This window comes from Solea senegalensis, linkage group LG13, assembly GCF_019176455.1.
Source record: "Solea senegalensis isolate Sse05_10M linkage group LG13, IFAPA_SoseM_1, whole genome shotgun sequence".
Classification (NCBI taxonomy): Eukaryota; Metazoa; Chordata; class Actinopteri; order Pleuronectiformes; family Soleidae; genus Solea; species Solea senegalensis.
The window spans coordinates 5,501,644-5,523,951 of NC_058033.1; the positions used below are offsets into that span (position 1 = coordinate 5,501,644).

General features: G+C 37.9%; 2 protein-coding genes across 4 annotated transcripts; both read right to left on the bottom strand.

Annotated features, from left to right (window-relative positions):
• Positions 1 to 2,603: 2,603 nt before the first annotated feature.
• elmod1 (ELMO/CED-12 domain containing 1) lies at positions 2,604 to 15,605 on the bottom strand. Of its 3 annotated transcripts, none has more exons than XM_044042820.1 (12): positions 15,459 to 15,605; positions 15,016 to 15,067; positions 11,616 to 11,761; positions 11,405 to 11,433; positions 10,872 to 10,969; positions 9,799 to 9,928; positions 9,337 to 9,470; positions 9,045 to 9,113; positions 7,744 to 7,764; positions 7,541 to 7,591; positions 7,235 to 7,368; positions 2,604 to 6,408 (listed from the first exon to the last, which is right to left on the bottom strand). In XM_044042820.1, the coding sequence occupies exons 2-12, from the start codon at positions 15,030 to 15,032 to the stop codon at positions 6,233 to 6,235; spliced, it is 1,005 nt and encodes a 334-aa protein (XP_043898755.1). In that variant the 5' UTR covers positions 15,033 to 15,067; positions 15,459 to 15,605; the 3' UTR covers positions 2,604 to 6,232. The 3 variants fall into 3 exon arrangements, with proteins under 3 accessions (XP_043898755.1, XP_043898753.1, XP_043898754.1); XM_044042818.1 differs by lacking the exon at positions 15,459 to 15,605 and adding an exon at positions 15,329 to 15,450 and having other exon boundaries at positions 15,016 to 15,228; XM_044042819.1 differs by lacking the exons at positions 7,744 to 7,764; positions 15,459 to 15,605 and having other exon boundaries at positions 15,016 to 15,228.
• A 524-nt stretch (positions 15,606 to 16,129) lies between these two features.
• On the bottom strand, positions 16,130 to 21,076 carry slc35f2 (solute carrier family 35 member F2). Its single transcript, XM_044041433.1, has 9 exons — positions 20,955 to 21,076; positions 20,281 to 20,387; positions 19,598 to 19,770; positions 19,146 to 19,273; positions 18,333 to 18,492; positions 17,951 to 18,107; positions 17,368 to 17,420; positions 17,116 to 17,270; positions 16,130 to 16,888 (listed from the first exon to the last, which is right to left on the bottom strand). Exons 2-9 carry the CDS (start codon positions 20,367 to 20,369, stop codon positions 16,682 to 16,684), a joined length of 1,122 nt encoding a protein of 373 aa, XP_043897368.1. The 5' UTR covers positions 20,370 to 20,387; positions 20,955 to 21,076; the 3' UTR covers positions 16,130 to 16,681.
• Positions 21,077 to 22,308: the final 1,232 nt, after the last annotated feature.

The window sequence follows — 22,308 nt, forward strand, 5'->3', positions numbered from 1 at the left end:
TGAAGCAAGTGTAGAATTTATGAGGTGAAGTCTCAAACTGGCTCACAGTGCAATCTTCGGGAGCTGACAGCAGTTTTAATCCGTCATTGTGTTTATGACCAGGAAAGTACAAATTAATTTAGTCTATAAATTCAGCGTCATAAAAAAAAACTTGTATTGTCCATCAAACGATCGTGAACTATTCATAAAAAGAAAGGGAGCAGGATTCACAGCTGCTGTAATTAACTCAGACAATAACCCAATTATCAAAAAATTAACTGGTGAGTGTTAATTTGCTGTCAGCCGACTGAATTTACTCGTCGGTTCGCTGTTTTGACACTGATTGCCACTTGTGCAGATGTCGCCGATGGTTTAATTGTGCAGCACGAGAATCAAATCAGTGACTTCTGCAAGGTTGTCGTCGACATCCGGCATGAACTTTGAATTTATCAGAGGCCTAGAATCAGATAAGCTCACATGTATCTGCTGTGTTGATAAAACCATAGCTTGGACTCACATTTGAGCCCATGTATTGAAATACAGTACAAATCAGCCTGCTGTGCCACTGACTCTTTGATATACACACGGTGTGATTTATGAATTTGCTGCTGCTTCATAAGCCTGGAAAACATGGTATCTGCATAGGCATCCCCGGAGTGTTTGGAACGGCTGCAGCCGCCTGTGCTTAATCAATATGACAACGTTGATGAATTTAACATAATTAGAGCCACATATATAAATATATATGTGTATGAAATCTGTGGTGTATATTTTTTTTTGTGCCTGTGTCTTGGAGTGACATTGATTGTCCTGGAAAACAAGAAAAATCAATTTCCTGTTGAAAATGAGGCACCTCATGGAAAACAAGGCACTTATCTGTATTCAGAAGAGAGACAATGAGAACGTGAGTGGGTGACAGGGTGAGGTTACCAATACACATGTATGTGTACGTGTCACTTTAGATATTGACAGGAAACAGCACAGTCAATGCAAACAGTGTGTGTGAAAGTGTTGATGAGTGCAATGAGTGCACTCGTGTATTTTCTGGCTGCAGGTGAAGCAGCAGCAGCAGCAGGAGGAGGTGGAGGAGGATGCAGTGAGGATGGGAAATGAAATTACGCTGTCCACTAGCGCCTTCATGTGGTCGTTTTGATGCATTGTTCCACTGTCCTGGAACGGAGCAGACACTGCAGTTAAATGTCTCATATAATCTCCCCAAGGTGAAACTTGACAGTGGAACATTGTGTCACAGCAGAGACTTTTATCTTTTGGCTCAAGCTTATGTTTTTGTGTTAAAACAGTCAAAATAAAAAAAGACAGAGCTGAGTGACAAAGAGGGATCAGAAGATGATGTCATCAGTCTTTCACTCTCACACAGACACACACAGTGTAACATAGACAGTCATATCCAACTGGAAATTACGTGGTTACACTCTAGCACCTAATTCCATAGAGTGTCTGTGTTTTTAGCTTCCACTGCTGCCTTGTACGGTGACTTTATGTCACTAAGGTAAATCCTGTACAAGGATTTCAAATGCCAAAGTCACAAAATGACACATTAAGAACGTTGTGATGGAGGCAGCAGTGGATCAACAAACTCCTGTGTGCTGGGACGTAAAATTGCTTTCATTTTCTCCACACAAGATAAAGCAGAAGATCTATTCTTAGGATACTGTAGACTTAGGACAGTGTACATTTAGGCTAAATCAGTTTTACTTGTGTCCACACTGGCATCCATGTTCCAAACTGGCTACAATCAGCTCGGAGTGATGGTGGCTCAGTGTCTCATACTGTGCTCATAAACTCATTTATTCTTCCTTTTCATTTTAACTTTCTACATCAAGGTGTCACTTTTATAAAACATAGACTGACATTGATTCACTGGTAAAAAAAAAAAAATGTGTTTGATGTACTTACATGTGCGTTTACATTTGCACTCATTGATCACTTTATTAGATACAAATGACATATTACGTTGTTATTGTACGTGACATAGAAGGCCAGGTGGATTGGAAGGTTTTTTTCTTGCATGTTAATTAATGCATGAATCAATCATCATTCCATCAGGTCCAACATTAACATTGCGTTTGGTTAACACTAAACAGAAATGACAGCTCGACTAAAGAAGCAACATCTTTCTTTTCATGAAATACCAACACAGCACACGATCAACAATCCCCGCAGACCTTGTCTGTTTGTTTGTGTGTGTGTGTGTGTGTTCCAGGCAGCAGGAGAAAGAGAGAGAGAGAGAGAGAGAGAGAGGAAGCAGCTCAGGCTGGAGATAATGTAACATACGCTGTACATTACAATGTCTCCATTAATCTTTGCAAACACAGAGCAGCAAAGGTGGCGCAGCGAACATGTTCAGGGCTGTTTGCTTTCTTCGCGTTGTCAATTACAGGACGATATGAGACAGTGATGTGTTTGCTGCTGGGAGCTCGAGACTTCAGCCATTTACTTCAAGCTTTTGATGTTCATTTCTTCATTTTTAACTTGATAAAATTAAAAATGCATGTACAGCAATTCTGAGTCCTTTCTCTGGTTACAATCAACGTACTGGACCTTTTGGAAAAAGTAAAATACAATGGTACAATACAATAAAATTAAATAAACAAAGTCAACCATTGTGTTTACTGACATTTAGTTTTTATTGTGGTCTCAAAAATTACAGCACAGACAAATGAAGCACACAGTTACAATATCCAAGAGAGTATTTTTTGTTTTTAGGCTTTACTGAAGAACACAGAATGTCACAGCAGTGACAGAAACATCCTCATGCACATCGCGGTCTTGTAGGCAGCTTTAAAGCACAATATACAGCAGCGGCAACATCATGTATCTATAACTTCATCTACAGTATCATTACGACACACACTGGCCCTCAAACTCCAGTGCCACAAACTACTGATTTACTAAAAGAAACTGCATCTTTCTTTCTTTGTTTTTAAATAATGCAAAGCTGACCATAGCAAAGCAAAAGATGTAATCAAAATATGAATCGAGTACTGACAGTCACTGATGTAAACAGCTGCATAATACTAAAGACTAAAAAAAGCACTGACATTCACCTCTGTGAGACAAAGATATTTAATACTCTTAAACACAATCAGCAGTGCAAGCATGGCAGTAATATCTGAAATAAATAAAGTGTACAGTTTCAGTTTGTGATGGGAGCATTTGTCGGCGCTGTGAGAAAACACAAGACAAACGCCTGTGGGCGTCACAGAGGAGTGGTCACGTGTTTGTGAAAGACGAACATGGGTTCCTTTTTTGTTCATTTGTGATTGGGTGAAAATCAAAAGTGGCTCAGAGCTGAGAAACAATCAAACAGATGTTTGTCATCTTTGGAACCAGGTAATATGACTCTGATTTGAATGAGAAGAGCTGTCTACCACTGTAGCTTTGCTGTTGCAAGACAAATCTAAAGCCCATTTTTCCACTAACTCTCGCTAACATCTGGCTTTTTTTTGCCGATAAAGACATTAAAACACATAACTCGTCTTGAGTCGTGTTGAGAATTAGCAGTACAGGCTTTATTTATCAAACAGCAGCTTCTCTGTTCATTTAGGTTGATATTACTTGGCTAATCCACTTAACTGTGGTGTACCTCAGGGCTTTATTGTGGGCCCACTCCTTTTGTAATTATACATGCTTTCCTTTAAAGTTATTTTAATTTGAGGACTAACCAAGACGTTTGAGAACATCATAATCTTTTAGGTCTGGGAAACCATAATCACCATTTCAACAAATCAATTAATCGAGTAATTAATCGTAAAAAAATAATCAATTATGAAAATAATGAGCATTAGAAGTACAGCCTTTCAATGGTTCAGGCTTTATTTATCAAACAGCAGCATCTAAGTTCTCATTTAGGTTGGTATTCTTTGGCTATTCCACTTAACTGTGGTGTAACTCAGGGCTCCACCTTGGGCCCACTCCTTATCCTTAATATACATACTTCAATTGGGGTCCTTTTTTAAACTATTTTGATAATTGATTCATCAGCTTCCTATGAATACTATCTGGTCTCTTGGCTCGAAAAAATAAATAAATCATAAAACAGACTTATTTTAGTTTGACAACTAAACAAGACGTTTGGGAACGTCATCATTTCTCAATTTGAAAAACGATAATCCCCATTTTTCAACATTTTCTAACATTCGATGTTGACCAAACAACAAATCAATAATCAAGAAACTACTCACCAGAAATAATTGTTATTTGCAGCCCTGATCTCCTTCACATTGTTTGACAGATCCCAGCTCTGAGTTAGCGAGCACTTAGGCACGCGTGGTGCACATACATCAACACAATTCCAGAAATGTGCAGTGGCGTGAATGTAAATTATTGCTTTGGCTGATACAACAGTGGACACAGTGTCACATTCAATGAATTAAAGTAGAAGCAAACAATCATGGATGTGAAAAACATTCGTAAAAGAACATACTTTATGTGCATGGGGCTCAAAAAAGGCAAACGCTGTTGTAATCCCGTAAAAAAAAAAGGTTCATATTATAGTATTTTTTAAATACTTCTACCGCGTGTAAACATGTGCATAAGAAATAATGTCAAAATATTAAAGGAGAAGAAACTCTTTTAGTGTCCAATGTTGGAAACAATGCCGCCAAATGCTACAGTGCAACCAAACAAGTTTAAGTATTTATTTAAAGTATTTATGAACAGCTTTTCTTTTTTTTCTCTTTTTTTACAGGTTTACAAGAAACAAAATGCTGCTCTAATTTTAAACTCTCCACATTCCACGATTTGGCAAAAGGTAGAAATCTTAGGTGTAAATGTCGGTATAATAAGTACCTAAAATACAATCTATAATACTCGCTGCCATATACAAAGTTAAGAGATGAACTGACTCTGATGTTTGATTGCTTTTGATTGAATCAGCGCAACTCAATGTGATCTAAATCTTCTTCTAAACTAATATATGTATATTTATAGCTCTTCACTTTGAATTAAAAACTTGTTTTTGACACATATCAACCTCTTATAGCCTGTGGTGACAACGGTCAATATTTTGGGGCTCCAAACTGAGCTGTTTTCCCCAAATACAATTTTATTTTTCACAACTGTCAAGTTTTTGGCCAAGTGTGTTGGGGAAACTTTTTACCGGGTACTTTAGATTATTTTTGTAATGTAAAAAGTAAACAGTTAAAGTACTCAAGTTATTTAGTTGCTTATTTTTAAGTAATCTGTTGCTTTTATTTTGCTGCGATTTATTCCTGCACATTTTTGCAACAGGAAAGTAAAATCAGCCAAGTCGGTTGCACAGATTTCTGCAGTTCAGCCGTCAAGAGCGGAAAGTTGTACCTTTTCTTTAAAAAAGCACAAGAATATCACAGTAAAATGAAAGTTGAGCTCATGTAAAATGAACCTGTCACTGCAACAAAGAGATTAAGTTATTTGTAAATTAACTTTCCCCAACACTGTTGGCTGACAATTATGAACAAGTCTCTGCGGCCGCTGACTCAGTCGAGCGAACCAGATGGAAACGACTTTTACTTCCTCTAGATAACCAAGTTGAATAAAGTGATCGTTTTCTTGGAGCTTCACCAGGACGATAACCGATACAAGGACGCTACGAACAAGCCTGCTCAAATAAGATTGGTCAAACTAGCCCAAATATCCCTTGCCTAAAGATTCTCCATATTCACACACAAATCAGTTATTAGAGGTTAACGACCAGCTTTAACTGCCAGAATACAATACTGAGCTGATGAGCGATTGGATTTGGAAAACTCAAGTTTGGTTTGTTAAATAAATGACTAAACTGAGGTGTAACGGCTGTGATACAATCAATCATGAACCATTAAAGCAACGTGAAACAGGAAATTAATGCGTGTGTGTGTGTGTGTGTGTGTGTGTGTGAGATGTGGTGACGCAGTGGTGCGGTGGCGCGGCCTCCTCATGCAGAGCTACAATCGCTATGGTCATCTCTGATGCTGGTGGTCTAACGGTGCAGTGAAGGCGTAGAGGCAGTGTGTGTGTGCGTGTGTGTGTGAGCTGTTGGCAGTGACGCGACATGACGTGTTAGCTGGGACGAGGTGGGCGGAGCAGAGGAAAGAGAGACGTCTCCCCCAGATGTGTCCAGCTGTTTCAGGAACCATCTCTGTTTGAGTGTAAAGGGTTTTGGGACTGGCGGACACCTGGGGGATAACTGGGTTCTGTAGGGACATGTGGGGTTCAGTGTGGGGGTCTGGACTGTGTGTGTGTGTGTGTGTGTGTGTGTGTGTGTGTGTGTTTAGAGGTTAACCAGGTGGAGGTCAGAGGCGGAGAAGTGGGGACACAGAGCCATGTCTGGGTTCTTCAGCTGCCGCAGGATCCTCCTGTGGAACTTGGAGCGGACCCGGTTGAACTCCATGATGTCGCTGGGATCCTCCTCGATCCAGAACCGGTGGAACTCCTGCATCAGGTAACCTGACGAGGACAAGAGGGAAATAAAGATTTACTTTTGTAACTCTTTACATTACGGTACATTAACTATACAGCAATAATTTTGCTATATGAGTATTATTATATGAGTAAATTGCATTAGGAATCTTATTCCTCATGCAAATCCCAGCTTGGTAATAAAAGTGCAGTAATATGAAGATGATATTATATTATACATAATAATATTTCAGTAGTATCATGTTATTTCCAGAGTAATATCCAGGTAAAAGCTTGGTAATAACCATACTGTACTTTTATGTTAAATCTTACATTATTATTATTTTATATTAATGTATCAAACAACAGCAGACAGATAATGGTAATGCCCTTTCTTTTCAAATCTTATTTTTTACAAAGCACTAGTAGAAATAAGATAAATACATTATTTATCTTATTTAATATTAGATTTTTTTTTTCTTTTTCATTTCAATGTGAATATGTTTGAATTTATATTACTATTGACTCTTTCATCATCCCATGAACATAAACAACTGATTTAATAATCAAAGAAATTAGTCGGATTGAGTCATCTGTGTTTCCACTGTGTTCTGCTGCCCCCAAGTGGACAAAATATCAGTAACTGTTGACTTGAGCCCGGCTGTCGTATTATTATTGTATGTAATATGCAGTTAAAGTCAAATATGCAACAGAAACTGCTGCTGCTCATTTGCACAAATAACACAATTACACAACATTTTCTGAACCAAATTGTGGAAACTTGTTACCTTTTATGCAGCTCCACACACACTTATACATACATATATGTATTCTATATTATATATAATGATATGAGAAGGTGGGTCAGACTCACAGAAGGTTTGCTGGAACTGCAGCAGACTGGGCATCTCTGGTGCCACGTTGTACAGGTGAGTCTTCAGAGCTCCACTCACCAGCAGAGCGTGAGTCAGGTCTGTGATGTTGATGCCCACGATGGCAAAGGAATAACTGTAAGAGTGAGATGAACAAGTTTCAATAAAGATTCATATTAATTTTTACATGTTTGTTTGATTATTTTACAAGGAGAAAGTGTTTTATAGCAGCTTTAAAAACCTCATGAGGATCATAGTTAAAGATGGAAAGGTCAGTGTTTATGACAGAAACACACACACACACTTACCCGATAGCTTTGTCAAGGTTCTTCTGTTCCCACTCAGCCTTGTCAATCTCACTATGAAGGACAAACACACTGAGTCACTTTCAGCAAAATCACATTTTAGAAACTTTGTGCAAGAAACATCATCTAAAAAAATGACAAAGCTATGAATGGAGCAAAAAATAAACAAATGAATAAATAAACAAAGCATGTGAATAAAAGAATACCTCTGCTTTGGGTGTGAGCTCCTGAACAGTGCATGAAAAAGACGGGGGGTGGAGACAAAGAAAAGAAAAAAAGAAGAAGGAGAAGTAGAATCTTCATTTGTGAAATGAGACAGCTCATGATGTTATGCCAGTGAATAACCAGCGGGGGGGCAGCAGCGGTGCTCGATACAAAAATTATTCAGTGAAATAAAAGAAGCTGTGCAGATGAAGAGAAATCAGCAGAATATGACAAATGCATGAGTCATGGATATTTAAAGGACATTTTCAGTTTCTACAAGACATTTTCAAAGTTGTATTAGGTGTTTTAGGCCACTAGGGGGCAGCAGAACAATCTGGAAAAAAAACTTTCTTTATTTGATGAAATAAAACATTTATAATTGTTAGCAAACAGTTGCCTATTTACATACAAGAGCCAGGACAACATTTTATTAATAATTATTATTTCAGCTCTGTTTTCGTGTCCAACACTGAAAATAATAAGTTACTAAATGAAAGAACAGAGATTGGTTGAGGTCAGCTGACGTGAGCTCACTAATTCACTTGTTCATCAGTACAACTGCGTTTTCTGTGTGTTTGTGTGTCTTTATGAATACATGATGAGTGTTGGACAATAGTGAATAAATAAATAATACATAATGCACACTGTGGTTTCTGTCTTTTCTATCTAATGTTCTTTATATGCAGAGCTGTCATTAAATGTCTTAAAGTGACCTATTTTGACCAAATTGCCAAAGACTGTGGAGTAAAAACTGCTTTTCATGTTAAAAATCTAAGTGTAATGTCAGAGGCATCAGTTTTTTGTGGGAATGAAACATAAATTCTTGAATTTTATAGGTTTAAATTAAGGATTGAGTCGATACCATACTAATTATTTGGTCACTGGATTGGATATGGACAAAAAAGATAAAAATGTAAAATGGGATAAAATCCTATAATACATCATGACTGTAAAAATGGAAATAAAGCAGGAGCGGAGTCGGAACATTTTATTTTTAACAGCTATTTAAATGTGTAAATTCATCCCACAAATGTGTTGTTAACATCTCCATGGTTTAAAAACTGTATAAATTATTGTATCAGATTAAGGATGTGGATGAGGAAGTGATCAGTATTAGACATGGAAAAGTGATATTGTGTTGTTTAATTTGTATGGTGCACCTTTTAGTCCAGTGTTGTAACATAAATAAATAATATTTTTTAATTATATTTACACTTTATTTATACTTTAAGCGATTCAAGGCTCGCCAAACTCTTACTTGCCACTGAGTGCTCATGATTTGTTATGAAGGAGTTTGACGTACTTGTGCTTTGGCTGCAGCGAGTCATTGAGCATCTGCAGAGCAGTCGCTTTGTCGTGTTCTGCAAAATACCTGCACGGAAAACAAACAAGGTTTTCATTTAAAAGAAGCAAAAACGCAGTATGTCAGATGTTCACTGCTGTAAAACAACAAAGAGGAAGAAAAAGAAGACAAAGTAGGCGATGTAAGAGACGATGCCACAAAGATTGGCATTTTTATCTTTTAGATTACAACTTAAAGATAACATTATTATCATTACACAGTGAAACACGGTGATGTGTGTGTTTGTTCTTACAGCAGGTTGTGCAGACCCAGCAGGCCCATGCCTCTGAAATCAGTCTTTGGATCGTTGCCTTGGAAACCGATCTCACACCACTGTTTGGAGATGCGGCCGGTGAGAGGCGTGTCGGCGCGCAGCTCCTTCCACAGCTGCAACAAAAGAGGGGAACGTTTATTCATACAATAATACATATCTTTGTTTTTATTAGCACTATTTTTATTAGAACAAATGCATGGAAATAATATAACAAAGAATAAAATGTATTCACAAAAGAAAGAACAATGTCATGTATAGAATCTTTCCTTTAATAAATATGCTTTAAAAGGTGATTTCCAACAATTAAGATGTTTGTGTATCAGCTACTTTCACATTTAAATTTTGCTTAAACATGTTTAAATATACTCAAACATTATTATTATTATTAGTCTTATTATTACTGATTGTTTGTTTATCTTTTTGTCTTTATTTGTTGTCTACCTTCATCAGCATGTCCTCGTGCTCAGGGTTTTCACAGTCGTATGGTTCTCTGCGCAGCTTCTCCACCTCCATCACCAGATTCCTGTAGCCGACGATCTGCAGCAGACTGGCCTGCAGGGAAATACTCAGCCTACACACACACACAGACAGACAGACAGAAACACAGAGACACACAGACAAAGAAATGTTCAACACAATCCTTGTCACTGGTTTTTGAATAGAGTCACTTGACTTGCTGTACAGACTGTAAAAGCCCTTCCAGGCAAACTGTGTTTGTGATGTTGGGTTTTACAAATAAAATTGACATGACGAGGGACAAACTAACAAATAAACATGCTCAATTTGTATATGGAGATAATCTCTGTGGTCTAGAGCAGTGGTTGTGCAGACGGAACTTTCTGTGTCAGCCTCTGCTCCTCTCTCTGGTGTGGGGTCCCTCAGGGCTCAGTTCAAGGCCCTCTTCTCTTCATTTCTCTCTATCTTCTTCCACTTGGCTCTATAGTCAGAACAAGGGCCTTTCTGTGTGGAGTTTGCATGTTCTCCCCGTGTTCTCTGCGTGTTCTCCCCGTCCAAAAACATGCAGATTTGGGCATTAGGAGAATTGGACTCTCTAAATTGACCGTCTGAGAGTGAATGTGAATGGTTGTTTGTCTCTGTGTGTCCCTGTGATGGACTGGTGACCTGTCCAGGGTGTGACCCCGCCTTTCACCCTGTGTCAGCTGAAATTGGCACCAGCAACCCTCATGTGGTAGAAGATGAGTGAAATTATGATGCACAATGACAAAAGAAGAAGTTATTATTATTTTGTAAAATGTGTTAATTAATCTATAAAAGTAATTATGTCTCTTATCATTTCTTATCCAAACAACGTCAAAGTGGACACTGCACAGTCATGTGATTAAGAGTCAAACAGACGTTCCCTGTATTTATAGACAGATTCTCACACTAACGCAGATTTAAAGGAGTGTTCGTGTGATGCAGCAAAGGCAGCAGTGTCGGCACTTTGACGTGTTAAAATCACACTAATGTGACGAGTGATGTGTGAAGCAGCAGCAGCAGCGTCAATGTCTCACTGTGGGTTTGTGTCCGGGTTGATCTTCTTCAAGGACATGATGTCGTCAATGGTCTTCTCCACTTTGTCAGGATGGACGCTGAGGGCCGACTGAAGCAGCTGCACCCAGAAACACCACAGAAGAAGAAGAAGGAAGATACTCAGTGTAGAACAGAGGCTCACCCATTCATTTATGAATACTCAGCACATGAATGTTTGTCTTTCTTCAAACAACAAACTGCTTCTGTTGTTAAGGTGCATTGTTACGTTTTTTTAATGTGAAAACTAATGACAGACACACTAGAAAATACAAAGCTGTCCTTTCTGTATAAAACAATTTTAATTACATAAAATTCTATACTATATTTTAGTTTTTGCACACTATATAAATGAAAAATATGTTTTAAGCTGCCATTGTTAAATCAAGATGTTTATATATAGTATATATATATAGACTACTTGTTGAAAAATTCACTGCACTGGCTTAAATTATATATATATATTTATAACAACATACTGATATAAGACATAATACAGTAAATCAGAAAGTCTTACCCCATTCTTAGAGTATCTCAGAGACGATTCTGGAAAGAAAAAAGTAACATTTAAAAGATATTTTTGCTTCAAGGCACAAGAATAAAAGTCTAAATCGTAAATAAATTAATTATAATGTAGGTGAAGATGAATTGAATCCAACATGATGTTGAAACATGTCTGCTGGAATTATCTATCAGTGAGAAAACAGGCTCTCAGAACGAGGGCCCACCTATCTTGAGGGTCCTGCGGGCTCCGTGCTTGTTGTTGTAGCAGATTCTCTGCAGCTCACATCGTCCCGTGAACTTCCTGACGACAAACTTCAGTCCTCGCCACAGGAACTTACAGTAGAGGAAGACGAAGAACTGGGTCACCGCTCTGAGGAGGAAGAGGAGGAGATCAGAGCAAGGAAGAAAGTTTGGGCAGATTTACTCATAGACACGGATCATTATTTCTGAACTGCTACAGTCTGGAATAGCATTAGGCTGTATACAGTAGTTACACTTTAATATTTATTTATTTATCTGCATTGTCCTTAAGGTAAATTACTCTTTTGGTGTTAATTTAACAATAGAATAGTTGCTTTTATCAGAGTTTTAGTCATATTCAACCTTTTTAATGCTACTGTTCTATCATGGATTTGGTCCAAATTTGAGTTAAATCGACTTTTACTTTCAGATTGAAAAACATTACCGTGTTAATGAAGTGGTTTCATTATCTCTCATTCACAGGAGAAGAGAGGAGTGAGGGAAATAAAAAAGAAAATGAAGATTTGACCTTGATGAAAGAGAGAATGAGGAGAAGAAGGAGGAGGGAAGAAAGTGAAGCTTCACCACTTTTCTGTCTGTGCGGCAGATGATGATCAACGTGTGCTATTTTTACAGGTGACTCTGGGAATGACAATGAAGGTGCGTGTGTGTGTGTGTGTGTGTGTGTGCGTGTCTGGGGAAATGAAAAGTGACCCATTAAGAAACTGTGGATTTCAGAGTGTGGACTGAAAAGGTTCACAGGCTGAATAAGAAGAAGAAGAAAAGCCAGAGAAATTAGAAAAACTGCGTTGTTTCCCTCCAGATAAACACACATTTGAAAATTAAAGACTTTGAGGATTAGTGGGGATGCAGAGATCAGGTCCAATGTTGTCCTCAGGTCCTCAAGTTCTGCAACAGCATGTAACACTGTAACAACAGCTGACTGTGGACTCGCTCTTTATACTTTTGTAATCGTATCCTTCAGTCGACCTCATTCAAGTCTATGGTTTCATTTTCATGTCACATATATTCATAGGATTCATTATTCTAGGCTAGTTGTTGGTATTGTTGGTATTGTTGATATTGTTGTTATTTAAATAAACCTCTTGAATCTTGAATTTATTTTCTTTTATATTCTTATTATAACATCCTGAGTCGTCTTGTGTTCTGTTTCCTGTTTTATTTTGAAACTATTACCATTGCCTCTCGTTTCCCTCCTCTGTGATTAACTGATGTGTTTCACCTGTGTATCGTTATCCACCTGTGTATTTAGCCTGCCTGTTTCCTGAGTCTGTCGACCAGTAAGCGTCCTTGCCTGTATTTAAATTCAGTTACTAGTAGCCTTTTTATATGTTTTGTTGCCTTGTGCTTTTTTGTTTCAAAAACCAGTAAAGGGTGGTTTTCTCTTGAAACTCAGACTGTTGTTAAGTCATGCTTTTGAGTCCACATCCAGTGTTTGTTCAGCCTGATACTTCCTCATATTTGTATTTGTAAAACTACTCTGATACTGCTGCACCCGATACCACGTTATGTTTTTTCTTAAAAATAAAGAACCAACATGATGCACAACAAAGGATTTGCCACTAAATATTAGGTATAACTCATTTAAATCTGATTAAAGTCTGTTCCTATACTTTTGCTCACCTAAAGATTCAGAGTTCCATTCCATAGAAAGCTATTTTCTATATGTTGGGCTTAGCCTGACGTCACTTGCTCGACTACAGTCGGTCCAAAACGCTGCTGCTCAGCTTGTAACTGGTACGATTTTACAATTTCACAATTTTAGTGGCACTTCACTGGCTCCCGGTTTGTTTCTGGATGAGTGTTGAATCCGCCATTTTGAGCCAGAGACAAAAAGACGGCATCCACGCAGTGTAAATATCTGCTGTTAAGGACTTTTTTCAGAATAACCACTTCTATGTAGACCACAGAGGAGACTATGTTGAAAAGTAAACCACCTTTAGTCAAATACGACCGATGCATCAAACTGTGAACTTCTCATCCCACCTTGGCTCCTCTAATCTGACTCCATATCACTGTATGAAAGGCTTGAAGATTTAATGGAGATTATTTCCCTGAATGCTTCAATATTAGTGGAATTATTAATGGTTTTATCGTTGAATTCCCCTCTTTCTTTCTTTCTTTTCTGTGGAGTGGAACTCTAGCAGAGATAAACCCTGCTGATGCCGGAGGATTACTGTGAAGCACCATCTTCCTTCTCAATAAAGAGAAGAAAAAACGCTGGTACAGTCATGAAGAATTAATTCCTTCCCCCCATGAGCGTGTAGATGAGAGCGGCATGTTAAACAGGTCAAATCATTTCACTGTCATTTTCTTAACCTTCAAAGAAGTGACAGGCGCATGGACAGTAAAATGTACGGCAGGCAAACAGTTGCAGGTTCAATTCCCTGCAAGAATGGAGACACTGAAACTGACCTCACCATGTGTTTTGGGTTTTTTTTTAGTCCTATATGGAAAAACTCCAATCAATCAATAAAATGTGACAGAAAGTCCTTCATTTTTCACAAATTCAAACTTTTGGGGTCATTAAAAGGTGAAAACCAGATTAGGGTTATAAAGGGTTCATAAGTAATTTTTGGGGTCAATTTTACTAGTTCAGGTAATCTATGGGGTCAATTTTACTAATCTTAGTAATTTTTGGGGTCAATTTTACTAATTTTAGTAATCTTTGGGGGTCAATTTTACTATTGTTTGTGATCTTTGGGGTCCTTTTTTTTAAAAAAAAAAAATGTGCTCTTTGGGGTCAATTCTACACGTTTTGGTAATCTTTGGGGTCAATTTTACCTATTTCAGGCATCTTTTTATTCTTCTTTCTTTCCTATGTCCCTGTTGTCTGACACCCAGTGCCTGATCTGCTGTATGTCTGTGCATTTTCTGAATCTGAAAATGAAACTTTGTCAACCATTTCCCCTTTTTTCCAACTTTAAAAACAAGAAGAAATCAGGTTACATATTGTTAGATGAATTAGCCTGTGAGGTTCTGGGTTTTTTTGAGTTTGTTTTTTATTTTTTTATTTTATTCTCTTTAAATGCAGACAGAGTCAGCAGTGGACTATTAATAGAAACACAGCAGGTGATCTTTGCTGTGGTTCACACACATGTCTTTCATCATGATGAAGATGAGGCCTCTGTAACAACAGAACTACTTTTTACTCCACAACAAACAAAACAGCTCAGCTCTATATCGACTGTGAATAAAAGCCTCCTCACTGCAGCGTGTTTGCTGTTAACATCTCATTACATGTGGATCGATGGTGAAAAACACAGTGAGGCAGAATTCACTCACAATTCATTCCTTCACATATTGGGAATAATAGGATGAACATGTTAATGTCAGAGTGAGTGTGTGTTGTGTTTTTTTTACCTGAGGAAATGCTTCATGTTGTCAGATCTCGTTCTGCTGATGGAGGAAAGGCCTGGAGACACAGAAGAACGTGGGGGGGACAAATCTGGTGAATGAAGCCAGGGGGGCGCGCTCTGCCCGCGGGGACGCGGATCCGGAGCTGTCCGCGGTGCTGGAGGATTAAGGCGCGCGTAATCTGCGCGTTCACCGCGTTTTACTGCAGGTTTTTCCCCCCTGAATTAAACACGGAAAAACGAGGCGCACACGCACACCGAAGGGTATTTTAAAGCCTTATGAACACACACACACATACACATATAAATCATTATTTAACCTTGCAGAGAAGCAGGAGCCAGTGAAAGCCGCCGATACTTCGCACCAAACGTCTGCGCAAAATCCGACGCCACAGACGACAAAATCCATGCATCAAAAGCGAAAATATGATAAATATCGTTGTCTCTTACCGGTGTGTAATAATAACAGATGAATTAAAGCAGAGGCTGTGTCGGAGTGCAGCGTTTTTCTCTTCCTCTTCTTCACTCCTCGGCTAAACAACAGTCTCCTGCTTTTCCTCCATCATGATGACACTCTGCCAGGCAGGGCCGGACCTACACATTCTGGGTTCCCCCTGTAGAAATCGCAGTTATGGTTCCTCCCCCACAAATCTCTGTATCACCCCTGTGTTTTTGTTATTGTTAAGAAGGCCAGTAAAATATTTGGATGATGAATGTTTTTATTGTTTTTACTCTTTTTATTGTTTTCTGTTGCATGTTATTGCCAGTTATGGAAATTAATCTGATTGAGATTATTTAAAATCGAGTTTGGTTGTCCTGTGATATTTATTGTTTTTATTATGTTTCTTTAACTGTTTATTATTATTATTATTATTACTTGCAAATGTAATCTTGTAACGCAAATGTTTAAATAAATACATTAAAAGAAGAATATTCTTTCCTTTTCCTTTTGAAGGACATAAACCAAACATTTTCCTAGGACCTCATATAAAAAGTAAAAACTTGGCTAAAAGAAACTCACATTTCCCAGGTGACACCAACTGTGTTTTGTTTGGACATGAATGAATCTATTGTATATGCACATTATATACAACCAAACGAGAAATAACAAACACAGAAAATATATTCAAAAAATGAATTTATTAGTTAAAAAAAAGAAATGTTTGTAAAAACATCAGCTGACATGTTTTAATTGGAAAGGGAAAGAAAACAATTTGTTTTACAGGATATTTGATAAATTAACAATTTATACTGTGGAAAACTGTAAAAGCATGACAACAGGAAATAAAAGTCAAGTGTGATTGTAACAGAACAGCTGAAGGTTTTTTTTTTTTTTAAAAAACAACGTAAATTAGTATTTTAAAAAAAAGTGTAACTGATCAGTTTCAGGGCAGTAAACAAACATAATTTCTACTTCAGTAACAAATGATGTATTTATGTATAGGATGTAACAAAAATAAGGATTTAAAAACAGATGCAACAGCATGTTGTGCAGTCATGAATAAACAGTGGCACTTCAAGTTTTGGTTTAATTTTCAAAATCATTAAAGCGTTAAAACTAAATCTAATGACTAAATGTACAAAATAACAACAACATAAAAAGTAACAATCTCTTCGCTTCAAAAGGAGAAGTTGATTTTGTGCTTAAAAAAACAAAGTCCAGTCACTTTGTGTCATAGAGCAGCGACGGCCGTGAGCATCTCGGTCCTCGGAGAGTCTCTGTCCGCGGCCAGCAGGTAATCTGCGGGGCTGGGATCGGGCCGATCAGCCGAGGGATCGGCTGGGTCGTCGTCGGGCAGAGCGGTGTACGTGGGAACGGCGTTGAACATGATGAACCCCACGGTGATGACGACAAACGAAATGATGTACAAGGCGGAGAACTGTGGAGCACACATGAGAGTCAGACTTTTACTGCTTTATCAAAACCAAAAAGAGTGAGCAGAGAGCAGCTAGCTGCTGATAAGTATCATAAACTGTGAATGATACAGGACCATAAAAGCTTCAGTATACTCTCAAAAGTGACTTAACCAGAGAAAAGCAAAACAAGCAGTGGAGATAAGTTTAACAGCTGAAAGTGGAGCGGTGAACCTTGTTCAGCATCACTCACCTTGTAGTGGAAGAGGTAAAGGCCACAGAAGAGGCTGAAGAGGTCAGCGGTGAGCAGAGAGAGGTTGACTGCAGTAGCGCTGGTCAACTTCACAACCACGGGCATGAAGCTGTAGAGGGCGTACATGCATAGGGCGTAGACGGCAAACAGCATGGCTGCGGAACGTTTTTTTAAAAAAAAAAAAGAAATGTCAGGATCATGGACACTGGAATAACAGAGTAACTTCACCTCTCTTCTGTTCTGTCGACTTACAAATATGGAGGTCCCACTTTATCGCTGAAACTGCAGCGATTTCCAGCACAGCACTGCAATTTTAAGATACGAATAGTTACGATTATTTCAGGAAAAACTTCAGTAAAAAGGAAAGAAAATGTTTTTTATTCATAGAGCACAGGTCTAGTCTTGGTGATCTGTTGTCTGTTTGTTCATTTACAAGCACATTTACATTTTTACAGTCTGTGGGCGGTGAAGCATGCGACATACGGGATCAGATTTTGACCATCATCACACATCATTTAACTCCAACAAGACTTGCTATTGTTTTAGGACAAGCTGCCAGTTACAGTCAACTGTGATGAGATGCACTAATGTAAATAACAAAATAGTGGTCAACTTTTTTTCACAAAAGACATTGAATCGGTATCAACTGCAGTGGATTTTTACATTACATTACATTACATTACATTAACAGAACTTTACCTATACTGTCTTTTTCTTTGTTGTTTTTAAAAAGTTCTACATGAATATGAGTGTTACATGTAATGTAAACTGAACTAATTTTCCCTGTGACCTGGAGGAATGACAAATTAGAAGTGAGATGACCACAATAACTCACAGCTGCACGCCACTGATGAGCGTCCCAAAGAGTCCCATCATGCCCAGGAACTCCACCCGACTCAGGTTCTTCACCGTGTACTCCTGACACGTGTTGGATACAGCGTAGAGGGCGGCGCTGAGAAGGACCAAACCGTCTCCCAGCACAACATAACTGGCTGCACACACACAGGAGGACAGTAAAAAAAAAAGGTTTTACACACACTGTACACACTGTACACACTGTAAATGTAAGCAGAGAAGGTATTTTAGTTTTATAGCAGTCTGGTGTTTTTCTGAAAAGTTACACCAATGTTTTCATGGGTTATTTCATCATCTGCTACACCACAAGTCACTTCTACGACACAAACTGACTCAATTCTACATTAAGTTTCAATACTTACTGGACCCCTGGTTTCTTTCGGCCACAATGTCGGCTCCTACCATGGCCCCCACACCCAACAAACACACCACCACGGCTATAAAGTGGACCAGCCTATAGCGAGTCTTCAGGAAGAACCAGGAGAGCAGCATCAGCACTGGGATCACGAAACAGTCCAGCAGCTGAAAACACACCGACACACAGTGACAGACACAGGATTTAACACAAGCTTCTTTAGAAGACTCATTGGGTTTGTTGTTTTGGACGTGGCATGAGGGACTGACACAAAGTCGTCATACTACACTTCACTTCCCCGCAAGTCCATAGAGAAAATTTGTAATTTTACATCACAGCAAACAGCAGTTGTTGATCCACAGCTGCACAAATACTTTATTTTGTCAGTTTAAAGTGTGAAATCCTCAATTCAGATTTACCTTAGCAACACAAACTTACTAAGCAAGGCAACAGTAGAAGACCAACTCCTGTGTCCTGTGAGCTAAAATTACTCATTTTTTACATGAAATTTGGTGCAGGAGATTTAAAAAACAGTGAACAGTGAACTAAAGCCAAAAATATATTGTTTTGATAGCATGACACATATTCTACTGGGTGAGTCTTCTGTTAAGTTGCTGAAATCTTTTTTTTTATTTTCTCTACATTTAAAGCCATGTTTTCAGTGATCCAAAAATAGCTGATTGTGTTTGGTTCTGTATATTTCTGTGACATCCTGATAGAATATTGGATTCTTTTTTTTTTTAAATAATGTAATGATATTGATTTCATATTGTGTAAATAATGTTAAACAAACTCCAGCAGTTTGTCAGTTGAGTCTTACCTGGATACTTGTCAGGGTGGTATACTGGTAAGCACGCACAACTGCATAGTTGGCCTCCACATCTGCCAAGCCCATCACCAAATACTTCCACCACTTTGTCTTCAAAATCTGTACGATGTTTCTTTCACCTGCAGAAATGTAAGAGTACGCGGAGGAATGAAGGAGAAACATTTTCATCTTGGTGTTAAGAATTCAGATTTTGTCACAAACTGCTTCTGAACAACAATTTTAAGACATCCATGACCTTTTTAGGTGAGAAAAAAAGACAAATTCATCAGCTTTTAACTGACAGATTTTCTGTGTTTTAACTACTTAGTAGTTTCAATACATAATCTACATGAAATGTAAATTGAAAATGTACAATTCCACACAGATTTTATTGAGATTCATTTTCTGACTGTTGTGTTTCAAAGGGACAGATTTTTGCAGTCCTGTTTGTTTGTTATCCTGACCTTTGCGCGCAATGAGGATGGTGGTGTAGACGAGCAGCAGCAGGGCATAGTTGAGGAAACTCTGCAGCATCGGCGTCTCCACCTTGGCGGTAACCAGGTACTGAGAGCTCACTGCCGTCCCACAGATGAGCAGAGACAACACCTGGCCCATGAGAACGGTCTTCAGCAGATGCCTGCACAGACCGTGGGAAAGAAGACATGAGTATAGATAACTTTAACAGAAAAATACAGGGAATAAAAATGACGGTTGATGCAACTTTGTGGAGGCTGATACCTACATACATCTTTAATTTGACTTGAAATTGTGACTCATTTATCTGAATTGTCTCTTATACTATGTATTATGACTGCATTACACATATTGGTTACACACTGATTGACTAATAAAGGTTTATTTGATCTAATATTATATTAAATAGCTATACATAAAAATAAAATACAAATTTAACCAAATAAATTAATTTCTCTTCAGTAAAATGTACTTATTTAGTAAATGTGCTCCCTTGTTGTGGTGCAACTTAAATTTAATTATAACACATGTTTTTCATATTGTGACATGTAAAAATGTCTCGTGTGAAAGGTTTACCATCAATTCAATTATTTTCATTTGTGGACAAAACAGGACATTTGAGAACATCCTTATTTCAATGTTACTAGTTGGAACAGACAGATGATTCACTCACCATGTGAAAACATCCCTCAGGTTGTAATTGTACAAACCACATGCAACCCTCCATTTCCCACACAGTCTCTCCTCTGCCTGACCCTCCATTTCTTTGTGATCCTAACCCTGGAGGGAAAGAAAAGAAAAATCAAAACCCTGGAGGAAATGAATCAAGTATGACAACATTTGACAGTCCCTGTCTTTATGAGATTACAGAAATTGCAGATACCAAATCCCCAAAGGAATGTCATGTGCTTTGATTAAGATCATATGATTCTCACTAAAATTGTGGTCACCAGTGAGCCTGAATCTGCTACTGTCCTCATAATATGACCACAAAATCCACAATTATACACAAAGAAAAATCCACAATTTCCCTCTAAAACACTGGCATTTATTTACATTAACGACGTTGGCTCTTACAGAATAGACATGTTCACGTTTGAAAGCAAAACAGATGATGCCGATTATATTTGTAGCATCGCATGACTTACATCTTGACTTAAAATAAGTCAAAACATCAATAGATAATGAGCAAAGGCCGTCCAAATATTAAATTCTCACTTTTTCTAAAGTAGTTTGGCGAGTTTACTCTTTTGACAGAGCTTCCTTAAACTGGAACTAGCAAAATAAGAGCGTAATATCAATAAAAGCTGTAGAGAAGGACATAAAAAACAAAGTATGTGTACATACGTTTTTGTCTTCGGTCATGGCAGATGTGGGTAAACTCTCCAGATGCGATTTAATATCATAGTTGTTCAAATGTCACTGAATAAACATCCACGCGTTGCAGAGTCTCACACTGAATGACTCAACCTAGCATGGCGCTGTGTAGCTCCGCCCCCTGAGCCACAATTGGTTGAAATTAAAAGCACATTGACGTCAGTCAAACTTGGTCTGCTGCCAATAAGCATAAAAAGGGAATTTCATCATATTCCATTCATTTTAATGAGAAATACAGCACGAATTCCTCCATTGCATTAGTGTACTTTAAAGAAAACAATTTTTTTGAAAAATATACAAGGAAAAAAGCAGAAAACCCTCATATTTATCAAACTGGAGCCAGATTCACTTTTATTATTAGAGTCTCTATGTTGTAAACTGATGTTGTATAGTTTTAAACTACTTTCATCTTGTTGTTTTTTTTATATATAGTTATAATGTACATCGCCCTGTGAAAGTGCTGCATGAGAAATGAGAAATAATAAATTAAGAACAGGATCACTCTATTTGGAAATTCTGAGACTTTTTCAATATTAATGTTTGTTTTTTGTACCTTTTTTGGCCGCTCCCTCTTTCCACCTTCCGTGTTCACCTTTCAACTATGCTGCTATTAAATAGTTCTTATAATAATATAATAATACAAATTATTTTTTTCTTTTATGCTTTTATGCAAAGGTTCTGTGCAGGTAATGAATAAAGAGTTACAGAAGGTGTCATCAAAATTATTATTATTATTGTTATTTAAAACTTTGATATATTGTATTAATTAGGATGTTTTCATTCCAAATATGTTATCACCCTTGAAATTTACTTTGTCTTCTTCTCCTTAGACCTAGATTCTGCAACATTTAACAGATTTACTTTGTAAAATCAAGCTTCTTTTTTCCCCAAAAAAATGTTTATCATTTGCTGTTTACCAAAAATACACGTGTTTTCCTTATGGCTTGCGTGAGAAAGAATTTGGCCACAACTATCAGGCTGAGAATGAACAATAACAAACTCTGCTGACTGCAAGAAACAATAACCATCCTTGAATTTAATCTCTCAGTCGTTCTCCCAGTGAGTTACTTGGGATTAGAGTTTCCTGTGAACGTTGTTTTACCAGATGGTGCTGACAGTGGAGTATAAACATGGTCATGACCCAGTCGTGGTTACTTTATCAAGGTCAACTGGTAAAACCAGACAGCAGTTGTGCACAGCAGATGTAGTGGTGGTAGTAGTAGTACTCCATTAAGACTTGTGCTTTAATATCGGACGCAGCAAGTAAAGAAAAAGTATTATAAGCTGTGAGGAAAACACACTTCATGATAAAATTAAATGCAAA

What these genes read in the sequence shown, in the direction of transcription:
- elmod1 (XM_044042818.1), bottom strand. Translation starts at nt 15,417, where the DNA reads ATGGATTTTGTCGTCTGTGGCGTCGGATTTTGCGCAGACGTTTGGTGC. An exon ending in GGCTCCTGCTTCTCTGCAAG is followed by an intron (nt 15,229 to 15,328) that starts GTTAAATAATGA and finishes TGTTTAATTCAG; the next exon opens with GGGGGAAAAACCTGCAGTAA. An exon ending in AACCCGGACACAAACCCACA is followed by an intron (nt 9,929 to 10,871) that starts GTGAGACATTGA and finishes GTGTGTGTGTAG; the next exon opens with GCTGAGTATTTCCCTGCAGG.
- slc35f2 (XM_044041433.1), bottom strand. Translation starts at nt 20,369, where the DNA reads ATGGAGGGTCAGGCAGAGGAGAGACTGTGTGGGAAATGGAGGGTTGCA. An exon ending in CTGAGGGATGTTTTCACATG is followed by an intron (nt 19,771 to 20,280) that starts GTGAGTGAATCA and finishes CGGTCTGTGCAG; the next exon opens with GCATCTGCTGAAGACCGTTC. An exon ending in AAAGTGGGACCTCCATATTT is followed by an intron (nt 17,271 to 17,367) that starts GTAAGTCGACAG and finishes AACGTTCCGCAG; the next exon opens with CCATGCTGTTTGCCGTCTAC.